A 19,662-nucleotide genomic window follows, 5' to 3' on the forward strand; every position below is an offset into this window, starting at 1 on the left:
AACAGTCAGCTTGCAACCAGATGGGACAGTCCTCTGTTCATGAACTTTCACCCTTGGAAGCAGAGGGTAAAGAGAAGGAAGGAGGAGAAAAATAGAAGAAATGCTCTGTAATTGTTACTTCTTACACATTATTACATTACAAATATTGTTTATTTCAGGCATGTGTATAATAGATTTCTAGAAATAGTCTCAAAGAGTAATTCAGATACAGCAGGTAAGTGTCATAATGAAAATGTACATGGTATAATTGTTGGGCTGGTTGTTTTTTCTTTACCCCAGTATGTAGAGTGACAGAGCAGTGTCCTGGATTCCTAATGATGTCATAGATTAAACTATGTTCTATAAACAGAAATGTACACCCTGTACTTTCAACTGAACTGAAAAATAATTGCAAGTTTGAAATACAGAGACTGCCCTTATTGAATCTTCTGCTTGAAGTCTTAACCAAATAAATTCATACAGTTTGTGGAGGTTTCTTACTGTGGTCTAAAACTGAGGTGAGAAAGCGATGTATTTCATCATGGTCGCTTTGCTGTGCAGTTGTGTTAAGTTGCCCTCTACTTGTAAGAGGGAACTTAGCGGTAAAATAGTTTAATTCTTGATGTTCCAGAATTTCCTATCCATCTTGGATGACATTAAAACAGGTTGTTGGTATTCACCTTTGCAGTTTTTTTACATCCTATTTCATAACTGTCAATGCCACACTGTTTCACTGTAGACAGTGAAATTGTTAACACTTGTGAACCTGATTAGGTAGAAAATATTTTCTACAGAAATTTGTAAATGAAATCTTTGTGGTTCTGTACATGACCTTCTGCTTTGTGAAAAACATGATTATCCTATCTCGCTTAAACTCCACTGACACTGTTCCTCCAACCATTACAGGCTGTCTACAGGTTATCACCATGACCACTGAGACACATCCAGTACAAGTCAGCTGGGAGTAACCTGAAATTAGAGCCAATGGTGGAGATGCTTCTACATCCAACACTGCCTGCTCCCAGTACAGAACCGGTTGGGTTCTGTGTACAGCTCCTGGTGAAGCTGGAAACACAACCTTTCGTCAGCTGGAAGTAATCATCAAAAGTAAGTACTATTTTAAGAAAAGACTTAACAAATTTAAATCTGACTACTTCTGCCTGTGTCTTTAGCTTCCTGTACCAAACCCAGTGTCTATATTTGTTTCCATGCTCAGTTCAACGCCAGGTCTGCTATGCAAAATAGTATAAATATTTTTTATTTATAAATAGATTTCTGGGGAGGGACTTCTAACTAGGGCTTATAGTGAGAGAATGAGGGGCAATGGCTTAAAACTAGACGAGGGGAGAATTAAATTAGACATTAGGAGGAAGTTCTTCGCTATGAGAGTGCTGAGACACTGGAACAGGTTGCCTAGAGAAGCTGCCACTAGTTCAAGAAAGGTAACTTTGAAGTAGTTTAAGCTGTGCAACCAGGCTAAGACTTGGTGCCAAAGTGACAGGGCGTGTGCTTCCACTGAAGAGTCTGTCATCTCTGGTAACACGTGTGTAGCTAAACACTCTCATATGCAGAAACAGAACGCTTTCTAGTCAGCAGAGCTTTAGAGAAGGTTTTCAAGCCTGTAGTAGCTCTAAATTAAATGAGCATTTTAAAAAGACAACCAAATGTTCTGAATTAAGGTCATAACATTGAAAAAGTAGTTACTATAAAAGTGAAAAAAGAAGAAAGCTACTTCCTCTGGCTTGGTTTCTTGTACAAGCCAAAGAATGACTATGAAGGTTCAGTGACGTGATGGCAGAACATGAAAGAAGTTTGTTGAAGATGGGAACTACTTCCAATAAAACATCAGGAATGGATTTAATAGAACTTTCAAAAGGCTTTTTGAGATGTTTGGAGTTTTCATGTTCTCTTTGACTTCAGGTATATTAGGAAGTCCTTCATGCATATTCAGCAACAGGTTGCATGATTTTCTACACACAGCATCATTTAGCCTGCTTTGAAAGTCTGTGGGAACAGTCTGATGCTTCTTTCATTGCACATTTCAGATGGAAGTTGTGGAGGTTTTTTAAGAGTGAAAGTGGTAACTATATGTACATGTGTTTAAACTATATTTTATGAAAACACTATTTACCACCTGCCAAACCTGAGGAAGACTTCACTTTGAGAAGGAAAATAAAAACAAAGGTTAAGGTTGAGATTAGTATTTTTGACAGTGGTTTGTTGTAAATGGTTTTCTCTCTTTGAATGTAGAAGTCAGATTTTTACAGCAAATTTGTGTTTTTAGTTGGCTTGTACATAATGTTTAGGAGTAAAGTAATATAGGTTGTCTTAGCCAGAATAATAATGCTGCAGTTCTGACCAGCCAAGACGAATGGGTTGTTCAAGCTCTCTCGTTTATTTTAGCATATTAGTTTGGCTCCTTATCAGGAAGTGACTTCAGTAAGGAAGCACAGTAATTCAGTTATCAAACTCTGATTTTCCTAACTCTTCCAAGAAAATGAATATTAACTCAATGTAAGAAAGACATACATTTATAACTTATTATGTTACATGCAGCAGGATTCAGCCTAAAAAGTTTACCTGTCAGGGGGGTAGGGTGTGCCAAGAGGAAGAATGAAGAATTCTAAGAGCATCTAAACCATATCATTCCACTGTAGGCAGTGAGGCTGTTTCCAGGAGAAGTAGCTCTGTCATAATATTGGAGAAAATTCCTCCAGTCCCCGAGCCTTGGACCCTTTGTTCCTTATTGAGTGATGAGAAAATCTCTAGATTGTGGACCATGGTGTCCCCAGGGCTGCTGTGGCTTTTTGTCAAATACTGCATTTGCATTGCTGAAACTGCCATGTGGCCTCTGAAGATTGCTGGTGATACCTGTTAAGGAACTAAAATAAGGATGAAAATTGGATAATGTTCAGAGCAATTTGGAGTCACTGGTCAAAGTTCACACTCTCTTACTGTCAGTGAGAAGGAAACAGCCATAAAAGAGTAAATTCAGGAAAATACACATCAGGCAGCAGAACTCTCTTTCTTAAGAGGAAATGTAGCTTGAGGAAAGCTTCTGATGTCTGTGTTAGTTGTTACTTCTTGTATGTCATGCATAAATTCACAAAAAATAATTATCCATATTACAGATGGAAAAAAGCCTGTATTTTCACTTTGGTAGACCGGTCATCTTCGTTCCATTCCCACTATTACTATGCATGACTTCAACACACGACTGCCTAAACTCTGTGAATAGTGAGACATGTGAGCTCATCATATAGTGCGAGAGTTAGAAAGGACCCATATGAGGATTTTTGAGACTATGACTACATAGCCCATGTGCTTTTCATGTGTGGTCAGCAAGTGCTCTTATGTCCATTCTGCAGGTACCATGAGGAAAGCTCAAGTGCAAAGGGTCTGGTTGTATGAACAGACTCAAAATAATTAAAGATAGACATATGAAATATGACAGCTATGTCAGATATTTTCCCAACAATTGGTACTTTTCTGTATGAATTTAAAGAAACTGGTAGAATACAAACTTGCAGCCGTTGGCACACACCATTGCAGCAGGCTGCAGTTTTACCTCTTAGCACTGCAGATGTGTTGCTGAACACAAGCCACATGTAACACTATAGGGCTTTGGTTAGAAACCTAAAAGAGGAAGAAGGAGGTGTTCCCAGGGGCTCAGAACAACGTTGAGAAGACACAGGAATATAAGCCTATCACTAAATGGTAGTGTAATTTATGATACTGGATATAACAATCTTGAGAATGAGCTGAGTGCCCAAGGTTACAGTAAGAGTCCTGCCTGCCTTGGCTGCCAGCCCATATTGATTCCTTTGGGAGGGTGCCTTGGTGGAGACACTTCTGCCTACCCTAGCTGCATGAATCAGCAATCTGACACTGCTGCTTTGCAATGTGGTGAGAACTGGCCTAAGGTCTTAGTGACTAGCCTGAGTCATTATGTTACTGGGACAACAAGTGTAAACTTCAGCTGTTTGGAGCCCTTTCCAAGAAGAATACTGGCTCAGTCCTGCTGAGGGAAAACCGTAGTTTTGCAGCTTGTGCTTTGCAGACTCTAACACATTTTAGTGCTATTGTGGTCAGATACAGAAAAATATTTGTAATATAATTGGGTTGGGCTGGGGGAAAAAAGTCTGTATTTGTGGTAGGGCCACAAGGCCATTGTTTGAAACTGTCTGAAAGGAAAAAATTATCCTGAAAAATTCTTCTCCTTTCTGGGAGTTAAGAGATGAGTGTTTTAAATACAAAAGCCTTATTTATACATTGAATAGAAACCTGAAATGATTTAAGGATGTGAGGTTGCTGGCTAAGAGGATAAAGCTCAAAGCATCTGTTTGCTTTGAGTGACATCAGAAAAAGCCAAAACAAACCCAAAGTTGTTGAATTTTGTCTAAAATATGAATGCTGGATTTATTATTTTTTTTCTTTAAAATCTCAAACTACTGCTTATGGTGAGAAACTCCAAAATGTTATTCAAGATGTGAAGGCAGTTTACTGTTTTCTCATAAGGGTATTACATGCATATCCTTATATGAACAGTTTTCAGATTAAGAGTACTACTTAAATTGGGCAAGGTGTTTGTTTAAAGCCTTTGAGGCGGTATGTATCTTCCTTATTACTAGAAATTAGATACAATTAAATAGCCTGCTTAATGCAAGCCCGTGTACTGTATAAAGCTAGAATATGTAAGAAAAACAATGAACTAGTCATTAGATGTTTTTCAGCAGAAATGGGACAGGATACCCACTGGAAGGCGTTAAGAGACACAGAAGATCTCCCTTGTTACAGCAAGTGAGGAAATGGAAAACTAGAGAAAAACTGATAATAGGGTCTCATTGCTGAGAGGACAGCCAGCTTTGTGAGGGGAGCTGGGGTCAAGCTGGGGGCAGTAACAAACTCCTGAGTCATAATTCTTTACACTCAACACCACTGCTAGAGACTCCTTGGAAAGTTCAAATAGCGTGTTTAAAGGGAGCTAAGGAAAACATATCCAGAGCCTTGGAAAGATGGCTCTAGGACCTGAAGAAAGCAGCTGGTAGGAAAGCAGGAGTTTGCATTTATCGCAGATCCAAATGGTAGGTAGAACTGTATGGAGTAAGATAGACTTGCACTGCAATCAAGGGATTTAAAATTAGGTATCTATATCAGCAATCAAAGCATCTGTGATGAGAATAGCTCTAATCTACTCAGTTGGAAAATATAGTACGCAATGACTAAAGGAAAAGAGTAGGGGGAAAATGAATCCAAGGTATATTGGCTGTAATGGTGAAAGACCAGAGAGAAGGGAATTCAGAATTTTACTTTTGCATTTTTTCAGGGAATAAAAATCAATGTTCTTTTCTCCCAGGAAAAATAATTCTTCAGTGAATAACTTAAATTTGTTCTACAAGGAAGCAATGCTTTCCTTCACTATTTTCTCCGTATTTGGAAACCCTCACCCAGTGAATAACTTGAGAAAGATTAAACAGATTAATTTCTTGCAGGGGAATTTAGTTACTGTTTTTTTTTTTACTTGAGCAAAGGACATATTTGACATTTGTTTTATTGTCATTTAATTTAGAGCCTGATCATCCATGGACACCCCAGCAGCGAAATGAACCAACAGCAACAATTCTGCATCCTGCTCCATACGAAGGGCACTGATTTCCACCCAGGAGTTGGGATCTGCCATATCTGTCAGACTTCTTGTATGACAAATTTCTCACTTTCAGATGTAGGCTGGCAAAAAACAAAGCACCATATACCAGCACTTTGCACAGGTAAGGCAGCCTTTAAAATTTCAACAGATTTGATTGCTTACAGTTTTTTGCTGATGGAAAGCTTGCAGACTAGTGCATTTAATTGCTGTAATAGGAAACCACATTGAATGAGTATGACCTAAATTGAGAAAAGAATGGGTTTGTTTCTTTGTCTCCAAGTAGACTGCCTCTTGGGTGAAAATTCTGATGTCAAATATGCTGACATATACAGAATTAAGAAGGGTTACACAGGACCAAATCCAAAGTTACTAGGGAATTGGCTTGAGTATACAGCCTTCTTTAATGCTCTTGCAAACAGTGGCTAAAATTTCTGGGCTTTAGTGCATTTGTAAAATACACATACACCCACACACTGATTTTTAGTGAGAGAGTTCTTGAAGGCTTAAAAATAAAGCTTTCTGCAACATGTTTTTCATTGTGTCTTTCAGTAAACCTAGATATCTCCACTTTTATTGTCTAGGAGAATGGTAAGCTAGTACAGTGTATTTTTACTGTCATGACTATGTACTGACTGGTGGGCCAAACCAGTTATGGAGTTATGTGGCAACTGTACAAGACAAATAATTTTTAGCACAAAATGATTAAAGAGACCAACTTGAAGGACCTAATATAGAGGATGCTGATTTATAGATAAAAAATACACCCTGGAGTCTTGGAGAGCTTTATGTTTTGCTTTCCCATTAGCTACCGATGGAATGACTGTGCTTGGAAATTTTGCCAGAGTAGATATTCCAGAAAAAATATTTATGGTTAAAAGTTGTGTTCTAACATGAATAAAGCAAACTGAGAAGAAAAGCCACAACCCTCTTTCATTCTGGAGAAAGTGTCCACAAGAGGAGTTTTGGAATAACTGGTCTGGAATAGCTATTGCAGTAAGCTGCAGGTGTATGAAGCCTTTGCTGTTTTGGCTTTTTTATTTAACAAACAAACAAACAAAACCTTGCTTAAAAAAGACATTAGATTTTGAAAAGAAAATCTTAGAAAAGAACCAAGATAGACTCAAAGAGGGTGAGAAAATTAAATAGGCTAAATGATGAGCCAAAGAGGACCAGAATGTATTAGGCCCTGTTCAAGTTGACATGAGACTACAAGTCTCAAGGAGCTCCTCTTGCAGATGCTCCTATGGGGCTTAAAGGAAAGGATAAGAAAATAACCCAGGACTATACAGTGTCAACTAGGAATGATACCCCATCTAGTTTACTGCCTGGATGGCTGAGTGGTCAAAGACCTTCACGGAACTGACAGGTAAAAGTGGATCTTGTCAGAAATGTTAAGGTCTGAGAGGTCAGGTCCTGCCTACAGCTTTCTAGAGCTCTGGCAGGATGGGTGCACATCCACTGCAGGCTTCAGTAGGTCTGCGTTCACACCTGCAGGCAGCTGCAGCCTGCACAGGCAGTTAAACCAACTGGCAGAGGAATTGACTTTGTATCTAGAGGCAAAGAGGCATAATTTTAATGACGCATTGTTGAAGGGGAAATAACATTGTAATTCCCTGTGATATGGCCATGCTAAGTACTTACAGATGATGAAGAAAGCTTGCAAAAATTAAATGATGGGTTCAAAGCAAATGAGTAGAAGCAAGACCTTATCTGCTGATTTGTGCTTTCTGTCATCACTGAAATGAGAACATGCTGCTCACACTATTTGTTTCTAAGGTTATACCAAGTTCTAGGTTTTTAAACCGCTATTTGGACTGAAAGGCAATGCTGTACATCAGAAAGAGTCTATTTGGTCTCTTTCTGCATTGAAAAGAACATGCTGGATCATATTTCATGTATCTTTAGTGTATTCCTTGCGCTGCACTGTTGGAAAACCATAATGTGAGGATGACGATCCAGTAATACCTGCCAGGATCATCCTCAAAATTTAAACATCACTCATGCGATGAAGTGTAATCTTGGACCTGTAATTATTTAGTGGCTAACACTGTTGGGAGTGTTAAAGGCACACTAGGTCCATAAGTATCATTACATTATCCCCAAGATGTTTGCAATGAGGCAGCAGTGGTAAATCCCCTCTAGCTGTGATTTTTCATTGTGTATTTGAATGTACTTTAGAGCATATTCTCTTGCTTTGTGATAAATAACTTTCCCCAGTACATATTTTGCAACTTGAAGAAAACTATGATTTGTGAAGTGTATCTCACTTAACACACAGCCTGTCCATCAGTGTGCACAGGCAGCTATCATGCCCTTGATTAGAAAAGACTTCCCTGATGTCAGTTTTTATATCGTTTGTTTTTTTCTGCATGTAGGTGATTGATAATAAGTTTTCAAAGGCTACTTCAAACAAAAGCTGAGAAAGAATTGTATAGGACTTCTGAGCAATATGGTGCAGAACCTGTAGGAAAGGTAAAGACAAACACAGAGGCTGCAGAGTCCTCTGATCAAAAGAGACATTATTAAAAAAGGAAGTATTTTAACTTCTAAAAAGATGGTGCAGTTAGGTTGGTTTAGATAGCTTAATTAAACTGCTTTACTTAAGTCTATGGGAACTTTCTTGCCTAGTCCAAAACCAGAATGTAGTATTTAAACTCTACAATGAATAGCTGAAATTGTAATATTGTGTTAACAGAAATATGAATGATTTCTTTATCTTGGCACCTGTTGTACTGAACAACATAGGTGGCTATGGAGTTAACCATGTAGAATCATGGTAGTTCAAGCCACATTATATTATGTTATGAAAAAAAGGGCCAGGGGACTTAAGGAAGGAAAAGAAAAGCAAAGAATGTGTAAAGTAGCTACCCCATCCTTTCTCTTTAGCATATGGCCTGTGCCCACTCATGCTGATGCAAGAAGTCTCAGGATCCCTTTTAACTTTGCCTCTCATCAGCACCTGTGCCTGGAAAGCAAGTCTAGGATGTAAATATAGAGCTACACAATACTCATTTATTCTAAAGTAAAATTCTTTTGCATGATAAAAGTTGAAGTTCTTAAAACCCTGTACAGTGTCAGTACACTTCCCTATCTGTACAAGTGGCTTTTACCTTTGTGTGTATGTGTAACAACACACTATAGGCTTTGTATGCTAATATTGTCTTGACATATTTGCTGTATTGCCACTGGCTCACAGAGTGGTCATACTGTCTATGTATGTTCAGTTAATTTATGCTTCTGCTGGATTAGAAATATCATGGATTCTTAGATTTGTCTGGCTTGCAACTCACAACTGCCTCTGCATCTATAAACTAATGGGGATTCCTCCTCCCTTCAGATGTTTCAACAGCATGAAAAAGGCATTGAGGAGATGACACAGCACAGCGAGGAGAGTACAGCCAGGACACCAGCTTAGTGTGTCCTTCCATGCAGGAGGGAGGAATGCCAGCTATTCCTCAATGTCAGAACAACTTCACTGAGGAGCTGGGTGTGAGTTAAAGGCTCTTTGAGGCTTCTCTTCGTTGATTCCTGTGCCAAAGGTACCTCAACTGAAACATAAAGTCGGTGAGTACTACTGACTGGCCTGCTGCCTCCTCCTGTGGTCCCTGAGCAGCTGGAGGGGGTGGGAAAGGGATGCTGGGCCTGGAGCAGTATTACTGACACATCTCAAGACCCTTGAATTTGGCTGGTGGAAGTATCTTGCAGGGATGTGGCTAGTCACTAGCTGCTGGGCTTTCCTGAATGCTCAGAAATGAGGGGAGGTCTTTACTTGGAAGAAAAAAAAAAAAAATCACATAAGTAGCAGTGAAGGTACTGAGGTCTGACGTGGTGGGAGAAAACAAGGTGTAAAACAAGGTTTTGCTAGAACTTAATAAAAAGTGCATTTTTCTACTTGGAGTGCGCTTACTGCTAAAATACCACTGTAAAAATCTTTTTCCATTAAATAATGAACAACTATATAGTGCATATAGTTTCTGCAATAAAAACACATTTTCAGAATTTTTGTGCTAGCACCTTTCCAATTTTGCCCTCAATATTCTGCTGATTTCTGTGAAAGCTTCTCGATTCACTGTTCTTCGTTAAGAACGTTGTACATTTTAATTACAGATCATTCTAATCAGCTTTTTAATTACAGCTAATGTAAGCTATTTACAGCACTCCTGACTGTTATAAACAAGTCTCTGCAGGGAAAAAATGAGAAAAAAGAGAAGTGATTAGCTTTGAGTGGAAATTATAAATAGTTACTGTTGCTTTCCACTTCCAAAAATAAAGGGATATTTGTATACCTTGTATCAAGTACAGACCTCCACTGGGAAGGAGTGTTTGGGTTAGAGTCTGAACCTTGAAATTACCCACAATTGATTCTAACTTTGTGAATTCTTGTAGTTACTGTATTGCATCACCTGGATAAAGTGCATCACAGTTAGGATAAATTGAGATGCTTTTTCTGTAAGAAAGCTGCAATTAAGAAAGACATGCCTATGTCACTGTGCCATCTAACAAACCAGCCAAAAGTAATACAACCTGATGGTGAATTTTCAAGTGATTTGAGATTTCTTGCTGTGAATTTTGCTCTTGTCACAGATTTTGAAGCACCCATGGTGACTACCAGGTCACAGACTATTGAAAGAGACCCATGAATAAGAAAACACCTATTGTCATCATCTGCCTGAAGTGCAATGGAAGGAGCCAGTGCTTGAAGACAGCTCCTGGAGTAACAGAGACAAATGGGGCTATGGACGCTCCTCTGTGGGCTATATGGCCACAGACCCTTCTAGGAAACGCAGCCAAATGAACTTTTGAGCTCTATGTCACATGCATGTATTTGACTCATATTCCAGATGAGCTAAGTGAAGTGTGATTAAGTATTTGTGTTCCTAGCTCTTCGCTGACACTGAAGGTCTTACAGTCCCTGGATCCTGGGGGACAAAGTTCTTCTGTGTAAGTCTACAAGTAAGTGATAGGAAAGAGAGAAATGCTCTGATGTTAAACCTTTCTGTAGCACGTTCATAAAAATATGCACATAATAGTTCATTCTCCTTTTTTGCCCCCTGCAAATCCACTGTACCTACTAATGTGTTAATTAAAATGTTTACTGGTGTATTCAAAATAACAAAACTCTTGGAGTATTTATGTTCAGTGTAATATTAAGGTTGTTTCCTACTGATTGGTTTTCTTAGATATTTATACGCAAAGGTACTGCATGTACAATGGACTGCTAGAACACGGAGCAACAGTCTGTGACCAGTCCCCTCCGGATGCAACAGACCTGACTTGACTGCACTGTGGCACTGCCAGTTGTACAGCCATCTCTATTCCATGCATGGAGGATCTTCAGAAACACTTGCTCTGCTGCAGACATATATTTTTCAGGTTTTACTTAAAAATATCAAGGTAAGGGGCTAAGCAAATACCTAATTATATTTAAGCTTGTTTACTGCTTTTGTAACTTGTGCAGTTCTTAGGTAAATGCTGTCTGTAGACCTTCAGGATTCATTCCTAAACTCTGCCTCCAGCCATCAGCTCACTGCAAACTTCCAACTCTATCTCTACCTAAGAGAGATGCTCATCTAGGTCAGGAGGAAAGGACCATTGCTGCCTTACACTGAGAAGCAAGAGGTTTGCACTCTTGGCCAACTCTAGCTCCTACAGCGTGAGAAACTTGGGTTTGATGCCTGTGTCCCTGGTGACCACACTTACCTTGAAAACTTGCTGTAAGCAGAGAGCACCAGGTACCTCAGCACATTCACCACTTTTTTTTTAGTGGCATTTCTTTGTTTGTCACTGATTGTGCAACCTGAATTTCCAGAAAAGCTGGATCACCCTAATTTTGGAATTAAAAATAATGTGCAAGGAATTTTTCAGAAAACAGACTTGAAAGACTATTATTTACCTGTATTTATGTTCAGGAAAATTTGCAGAGAATGATATATTAAGCTTTATGTGAGTTAGCACTAATGGCAAGGTCAACTCTGTATTAGAAAGTTTTGCTATAGGGAAGAAATCTTTGGAGTAGTCATTAGGAACTCTAGTTGCAAACAGCTTTTCAATTCAGTAAGCACATATTTGTTGTGGATACTGAGAAAATTGAGTTAAATCTAAAAAGCAATTAGACACATCATTTGTCTCAAATGAAGCATGAACTCCATGTGGCTCAATCGAAATTCTTCACTTAGGCAATATGGTTTTGGAAGTTATTTAAAATTACAGCATTAGGATGAGAAATAATAATTGAAATAATAAAAAGGGGATTGGCAGCTCTGAACTTCTAGTTGAGCTTTTGTTACAGTTTAGAGAAAGTCTTTTGAAAACAACAATGATGGCAGCAATGAGGATGAACTGACAGGAAAGAAGGCCTGCTTTGCTTAGTGACTGCTGTTAAAGCAGTAAGATGTGTAAAAGAGACTTTACTCAGGCTTTTATATGAGAACTGGAAAAGGATACCTGTTATTGTTTCCTAATGTTTTTGTATCCAGACACACAAAACTATGAGGTGTGCTATACACCTGTAGTGGACATAGACTAACGTCTCGCGCCTCTGGCCTCGCGCCTCAGGCCTCGCGCCTCTGGCCTCGCGCCTCAGGCCTCGCGCCTCTGGCCTCGCGCCTCAGGCCTCGCGCCTCTGGCCTCGCGCCTCAGGCCTCGCGCCTCTGGCCTCGCGCCTCAGGCCTCGCCTCGCGCCCTGCCTCTGGCCTCACCTCGTGCCTCAGGCCTTGCCTCACGCCTCGGCTCACGCTTTTCCTCTTGCCTCAGGCCTCACCACTTGGAGTAACCCTCTGAGACAAAAATCCATGCAGACAGCCCCTGGGTTACTCCAAAGGTATTTTGTCAAAAATTGTATCAGCTCTTTTAGAAACACTGGTATGAGTTAATAAAAAGCAGATATTTGAAGCAGCATCTTTCACTCTGAAAGCAGATGTGCACTCCCACTCTAAATCTCACAGACTTAGCCCTAAGACATACTAAAAGGACACCTCCCCAGTTCAGTTAAACACAATTCCTGCAGATTTCACTTGCAAAACAGCACCTGGATTTCATCTACTGCTGCTGCAGGTAGAATCACACTAACCACAGTCGCTGTGAAACACAGACCCTGTAACAGTGTGGGGAGATGCAAACTGGCCCCGTGTCCTACAGATACAGTGCCTCCCCCCCACAGCTGCTGCACCCAAGCACTGACAGTGCTGAACTGCAAGGTGGGTGAGCAGTAACTCAAGCTGTAGATCAGGTCCTTTCCATATCTAGAGTGGCTTCATCCTCAGCTGATACCATTTCAAAATTTGGTGGAGTCAGATGAGCGCAAGGAACAGATGCAATTCTGCTGACTTAAAACAAACTGGTATAGCTTCTTTGCAGACACTATCGAAGCTATTGCTGGGGAAAAGGTGGGGGAATCCCACTCCTTTTTTCCTATTGCTTTGCTTTTTGTCGGTCTTAGCAAAGGAAGCAGCTGCTGCATTGATCATTCTCCTTGCCTGATGTTGGGCTGAACACTATGTTGAGAGAAACTCCACCTAGACTGATGGAATCAAGACAACACATACGTTTACTTTAGCCTCTGCTGCCAGCTTATGATGGAACAGAAAATTTGGCTTCTTACCATAACAACTTCTTGTTAAAAGGAAGATTCAGGAGAGAAAGAAATGGGAATATGAAGCTTCTGAGTAAACAATTTTAATTGCAGCCATCTTAAGTTGTCATCTATGCAAGCTTCCTCTGGAAATGCAGCACTATACTATGCACTAAAACTGTAAGTATTAAATACCAAACACTTAAAACTGAGAAATTTTTAATAACTCTACATAATTACTTCACCCTGAGTTAATACTTGATTAACCCACAGTTAAGGCATCTGTGCAAGCCCCATTTAGACCAGGTTTACGTTCATATTACAGCACAAGATATCTGAATAAATGTAGTAATGTTTTATTCATCACCGACATAATACTACTTTCAGCAATTAAAATGCATGATGGTTCATATGAACAAAGTAAAAATAAAGCACACTCAAAATGTAACTTCACATTTTTTCCATTTCATCTTCAGGGTAAGCAATAAATACAATGCTATAGCTTCTCTTCATCTTATTTACATAGCACAATACTTGAATGTTACCTGGTTTCCAGCCCACCTCTTTCATGACATGAAAAGGAGTATGTTGTAGCATTTCTACAACCAAATACTCTAGTAGATTATCACAATGACAAAAATACATAGTGTAAAGGCTAACAATAAAACAAATAAAAAAACAACTGAAGGAACACTGCAATGGGGCACATTATGAATTGAAGACAGTAGCATTAAAAAAATACACTCCCTCTCACAGAATACTGACACACTGGTAATACAGATACCAAATATAAGACAAGTATTTCTTTAGCCCCTGTAGATTGATATAATAAATCCTCACTAAATAACAAAAAAAATAAAGAGCAAATAATATCACATAATTTTGCATGTTCAGAAAAATCTCTCAGCCCCACCCAATCGGAGTTTACTTCCACCCCAGAGAACACAGAGGACTACAACATTCTGTCAAGTAGAAAAAAAGCCAGGAGCAGTAAGTGCAAGGATTTCATTTTAACTTCTTGCGACAGAGTAACATTTTAAGAGGCAGACCCTTCTCTTGGTTGTGCAGGAACTAAAAAAAGTGAGGTAGGAAGCTTCCAAAGTGAAGACAGACACATGCCCACAAGCATGCATGATTGTCCATCTAGGAGTAAGGTGATTTCTGTGGAAAAACAATTTTGCCTCCTAAATTACCATTGCAAGTTTCTCTGACAGAGGACAGGGAGCAATTGGTAACTGGTACTTTGCATTAATTGATAAAAATGAATACACTATTATTAAATTTGAACTGTCTGATAAGGACACTTAATTCCAAATCTAATATGATATCACACATTTACAGCCACATATGTTTGAATTACAAGAACCCACCAGGTACCATTGCAAGAATTGTCTGATAATATCCCATAAAAGACTTAAAAGCACTTATCACTGGATGGGCATCTGCCTGGGCTTTGATTCTCAGCTGCTAGTCATGGATTCTGAAAATGGAAATGGAGACAGCTGATTATCTGGTCCCCCAGGTGTACAGCTGCTATACCAGAGCAGGGATTTTTCTGCACCACACATACTTTCAGAACACTGCACAAACTTCAAGTAACACTACATAGATCAGCAAGCAGAGTTGTCAGTAACCTCTAATCATGTTGTAGCAGATACCATCACTGTATTCTTGCAAATTAAGAGATTGTGACATCTGGCAGTCAGATGTCACACTCGAGTACAGAATCCAACTGATACTCAAATCATACCCATCAATCAGACAGCCTTGCAGAAGAACAGCAATCTTGATTTGTGCCTCCTAGCTGAGATTCTGTATTATGAAACTAAATAATTAATAAAACACTTTCTAAACTAAAATTCCAGGCATAAGCACTGTAAAAAAACTATGGAAAGGTGCAAATAGTGAACTTACCACTTCCTCCTAATGTTTTCCTTCTAAATGCAAAGCATTTAAAGCCTTGTGAAGTCACAAACCAACAAACACTGTGACAGCAAATTAACTACATGCTAAGGAAGCTTACAGAAAGGCTACTGACAAAAATGTTTAAATGTTAAATCAAGTTCTTCCTATACAAAATTAAGTATTTGAAACTGATCTCAGAAAGAACTTTCTTTCGTTTTTTGACTGGCTTACATGCACCAGATATACATTAATTAGCATCATTGTCTATCAACTCTAGCATCTACTTTTCTTCTACTTCCATTTTTCCCCATTTGAAGCAGACTTATCTGCAAAATAAACCATTAAATAACTCTTACTACTTTTGTGATGTCTAATAAGACTTTTCTAAACCTACCTCATATCATGCCCTCACTCAAGTATTTTTGTCATTTTACTTAAGAAAACTATTTCTTTAAAGCATAAGGATTTACAAAAACATAGCTTGTTGTAAAGACACATTTTCTCAGGACCTTCCTGACAGCCACCTCATTTTCAGCGAGACCTTTAATCACCAGTAGAACCAAAGACACAACTTACAAAGTACTGTTTTAAGCTAAGTAACTGAGATAGAGATGCAGAATCAAGCACTCCAAATAGCATTAAAATTCTAAATCCCTAATGTTTTTAACCCTCCTAAGTCAAATTTTATACTGAATTTTAGAAATAAGAACAATTACTAACATTACTTTGCTCAATTCATCAGAATCTCATGCAGTGACTTTCAAGGTAGGATGTCATTTGCACTGCATTGTCTTGCACACTTTTCTCAGACCAAAAAAAACCCCATAAACTTATCAAAACTTTGTCCCCACAATGAAGGAAAAAATTACTACACATATAATCCAGAAAATACTTGCAACAAAAAACCCCTAAAACAACAACAGGACTACAAAAAATGCTGCACATGGTCTTTTCCCAGTTGAGTAAATTCCTTAGGCAGAGAGTGAAGTTCCATCGGCTTCAATTACGTATTAGTGTCTGGAAGTTATTGTTATTACAGTCACTGAGGGATGCTACTTCTTTCTGGCAGGAAAGCCTCATTGATCCTGTCTGTGTAAAGCCAGTAAAAACTTCAATAAGCTTGAGAAGAAGGAAACACTTCTGTGTATGCCAAAATAGTTTAAAAAAATTGCTCAAAGCTTGCTGTACAATTTACCTTGCAGTACAGAAGCAAGCAGAGTCTCAGCCTTGCACTGGTGCCTCCCTGCTTGATTTAAAATAGTGCAAAAAAAAAACAACTGGCCAAGCCAAACCTTCATTCTCTTTCAGTCTGTTATCTCAGATGACTTCTTGGGCTTTTTTGACAGACAAATCCTGGAGACCAAATTAACCTGGACAATCTCGTTATTGCACCTACTTTATCTGTTTTCCTTCCTTCTGTTTTAGGTTGAATTAAGACAATACAGTGTGGTATTTACAGTCTAAGATTCTATAGGCAAATGAAGGGGCTTCAACACAAGACTGTGGTCTTATAGAACCTGCCAAGAAAATAAGAAATCCTTCATTGATTCCCTTTGTACAAAAAAAATTGCCAACTTTGTCTACACAGTAGAAACTGAAGAGGCAAAGTTTGTATCCTTATACAAATGCCCATACATATATATATAGAAATATATATGTACAGATGTCCATACTATATAGATACACAGAAACACAAACTTATCTATATGTGTGCATATATATACATACGAATGAAAAATGTGTTGGTTTAGTTGGCATAATTCAGGAGAAAAACCTGTCCCAGGTTAGGTCAGATCTTCTGGCTGTGAAGTCATTACCCCAGACTTGGGAGTTACGGAGCTCCAAGGATCAGCACGCTGGCACAGGAGCCCTTGGCAGTCAACCGTACAGCTTTTCAGTTTTTAAAACAACGCTCTCCATGTCATGGTAGCCCTTCCCATTTAAATGTTCACTGGTGCAGTCGTGATTGTAGCTGTAGCCCGGAATGTCGCTGATGGTGGAGACGGTGTAGGAAGCCGTGCGCATGGCATCCGAGTGGCTGAAGCTGTGCTCAAACTGCATCTTGTACTGATTCCAGTGCCTTCTTAGAACAGCCTGGACCTGTGCCAGAAAGCCAAAAGAAACGCGTTCAAAACACTTGGAAAGACCATCTCTGCACTTCATTCTCTGGTGAGCGATTGTTATCATAAATGTGTTTAAGCAACTCAGACAGTGAGGCTCAGTAATCCTGGAAACTGGGGATACCTGCCTCTGATGTTCTGAGAGAGTCTCAGTTTATACAGGCATTATTATTCTGCAAATTTGGTGTGAAATAATTACAACAGCAGGAGCAGCAACAGCAACACAAATTTCTGCTTTTCTCCCCTGTAGACTGAAGCCCAGGGTGAAAGAGCTCATCCTCTACCACCCATCAGCCCATGTGTTCAGGGTATTGAGTTCACAGGATGATTCAGGTTTGCTTTTCTTACACAGCAGAAGACAGTGTGTAAAAAAATAATAATGAGTTTGTATCAATGGAATATTAGCAGGTACAATTCTTAATTATTATATCAAATTTTTAAATTAGGGTTTCTACTTAAGTTATAAAGTAGCCTCAGAAGATCCATGAGGATTAGAGGGCAGAGTTGAGCTACGGACAGTATTGTTTCATAGAAATGTCCAAGATTTCAAGTTTCTCCCACCCTAGCCAGTCCCCTTCACCCCACTTTTGCACTGGAGCAGAACAAATTCTATGAATTTTTCCAAACACTGTTTTTAGAAGACAATCTGAACTATAAAACTTAGAAGGGAAAGTGTGTGAAATATCAATACTTGAATATGGGCAAATGATCAAATCAGATCCAGAATCCTTAATTAAGTGTTCTGCTTTGAATCAAATATATAAGGCAGGGAATTGAATCTGGATCCAATTTATGCTAAAAGCAGATCAAAACCACTGCTCTTTGCCCATTAAACTGTGAGAAAGTCTCCTCATCTTTTGTGCCTCCTTAGCAAAAAAAACACTGAGCATCCCACATTTTGGGGGTGGGGGAAATAAACCCTGAAAGTCATTGATGATTCATTGCAATTCAGTCAGTTTTGGACTGAGGAATAGGAGGAATCAATCCTAGTATTAGCCAAATATTTACTTGTAAGCAAATAGTACTGTCCAATAAAATGATCTAAGTGCACTGATAAAACTTTTAATGTCTGATAAAAGAAACTAAGGATTCAGTCACATAAAAACATCTGGTTACTCCCAAACATCTGCTCACAGCCATATACTGCAACTGCATTAGGTGTATAACAAACATATGTGTAAGAAGTGTAGGATTGTAATTGTTCCTCTGCCAGAAGTGTTGGAAAAGTACCAGTCAGATTTTAGGTGGAGTGTTGCTGGGCTTTTTTTTTTAACATATATTTTTGGGGGTTGTGTTTGCAAGCTAGAGCCATATTAACAATTTGGTATACATATGTTAGTGATGCCATGAATGATGGCATAGTCTTTCCCAAGCTCTGTTCTTGGCAGCCAGATGGTTTTTTTAATTATTATTTTTACCTGACAGATTTAGATAGTTTTAAAAAGTATTTTTCAAATTACTACCTCTTTATTTCCTGAAATTAATTAAAAAATTATAAAATAGAAGTACTATAAACATATTAAAAATCGTTACTCTACCTCTCCATTGAAGAAGCAGAAAATTGTAGCCACCAGTAGACCCTGTAAAACAAAAATTAAAAGATTGTGCTTTATTTCACATGCATATGTTGTTTTTTTAGCTTTTAGATAATTAGAAGTTCCTGATAAAATTAAGCTATAGACACCAAAGAAAACGCAGTACGAATCTAAACTTAGTGAATTATTTCTAAAAATACATTACAGAAAAGTGCTGTGCCAGCTATCTACCATGATGTTTCTTTCCTTTGAGAAATGAAGATTCAGCATAATGAGAAAGTTCCATTAATTTATAAGAATGTTGCATGAAGGTCTTTAAAGTTTTAAGCAACACGATCATTTCTCCTTGATTTGCTTCACATGCCAACTGCTATCTAGCTCAAGAGAGAAAAAACTGTTTAATGCTTCCTACCTGGTAGTGCATGAGGATGTGCATCACATAGTCATACACTTCCTCAGCGATCCGGCCCTCTGGTCGCCATGGAAACAGAACAAATTCGATGCCAAGCAGTGGGACAAGAATCAGGGTGGCTCTCACTGCTTTCATGTACAGGTTGGATTCTGCCTTGTGCGTGTCTTTCAGCTTGGTTATGAGAACACGAACAATGTTTAGCAGGAAGAAAAGATTAACCTGTCAGAAAAGAAAATGACACTGGAGTTAGCCTGAAAAATATTCCCCCACATTATTTTGTGATACTAAATCCAGACAACGTAGAAAAACTTGTAGTACATGGAGAGCTTCTTGGTTGTACAATAAATGAGAAAAACATCTTCAAGTAACCAAAATTGGATTCTAATATGTAATATCCACATCCATTTCTCTAACATATTAAGCAAGTGTCCATCCAGGTAACCATTGGTCTTCCAGTGCTACCAATCCACTCCCATTTCACTCTGCTCTGACAG

At 38.8% G+C, this 19,662-nt stretch overlaps 1 protein-coding gene across 1 annotated transcript in view; it reads right to left on the reverse strand.

Moving 5' to 3' along the window:
* Window positions 1-16,979: 16,979 nt before the first annotated feature.
* The window catches only part of CALCRL (calcitonin receptor-like), a 22,776-nt gene continuing 20,093 nt past the window's right edge, over window positions 16,980-19,662 (reverse strand). The window contains exons 10-12 of the mRNA XM_009995228.1: window positions 19,169-19,387; window positions 18,760-18,801; window positions 16,980-17,201 (exon numbers count right to left, since the gene is read on the reverse strand). Coding sequence (XP_009993530.1) covers window positions 16,980-17,201; window positions 18,760-18,801; window positions 19,169-19,387 — 483 coding nt within the window. The remainder of the gene's footprint in view (window positions 17,202-18,759; window positions 18,802-19,168; window positions 19,388-19,662) is intronic.

This window comes from Chaetura pelagica, unplaced genomic scaffold (genome assembly GCF_000747805.2).
Source record: "Chaetura pelagica isolate M959 unplaced genomic scaffold, ChaPel_1.0 scaffold33, whole genome shotgun sequence".
NCBI lineage: Eukaryota > Metazoa > Chordata > Aves > Apodiformes > Apodidae > Chaetura > Chaetura pelagica.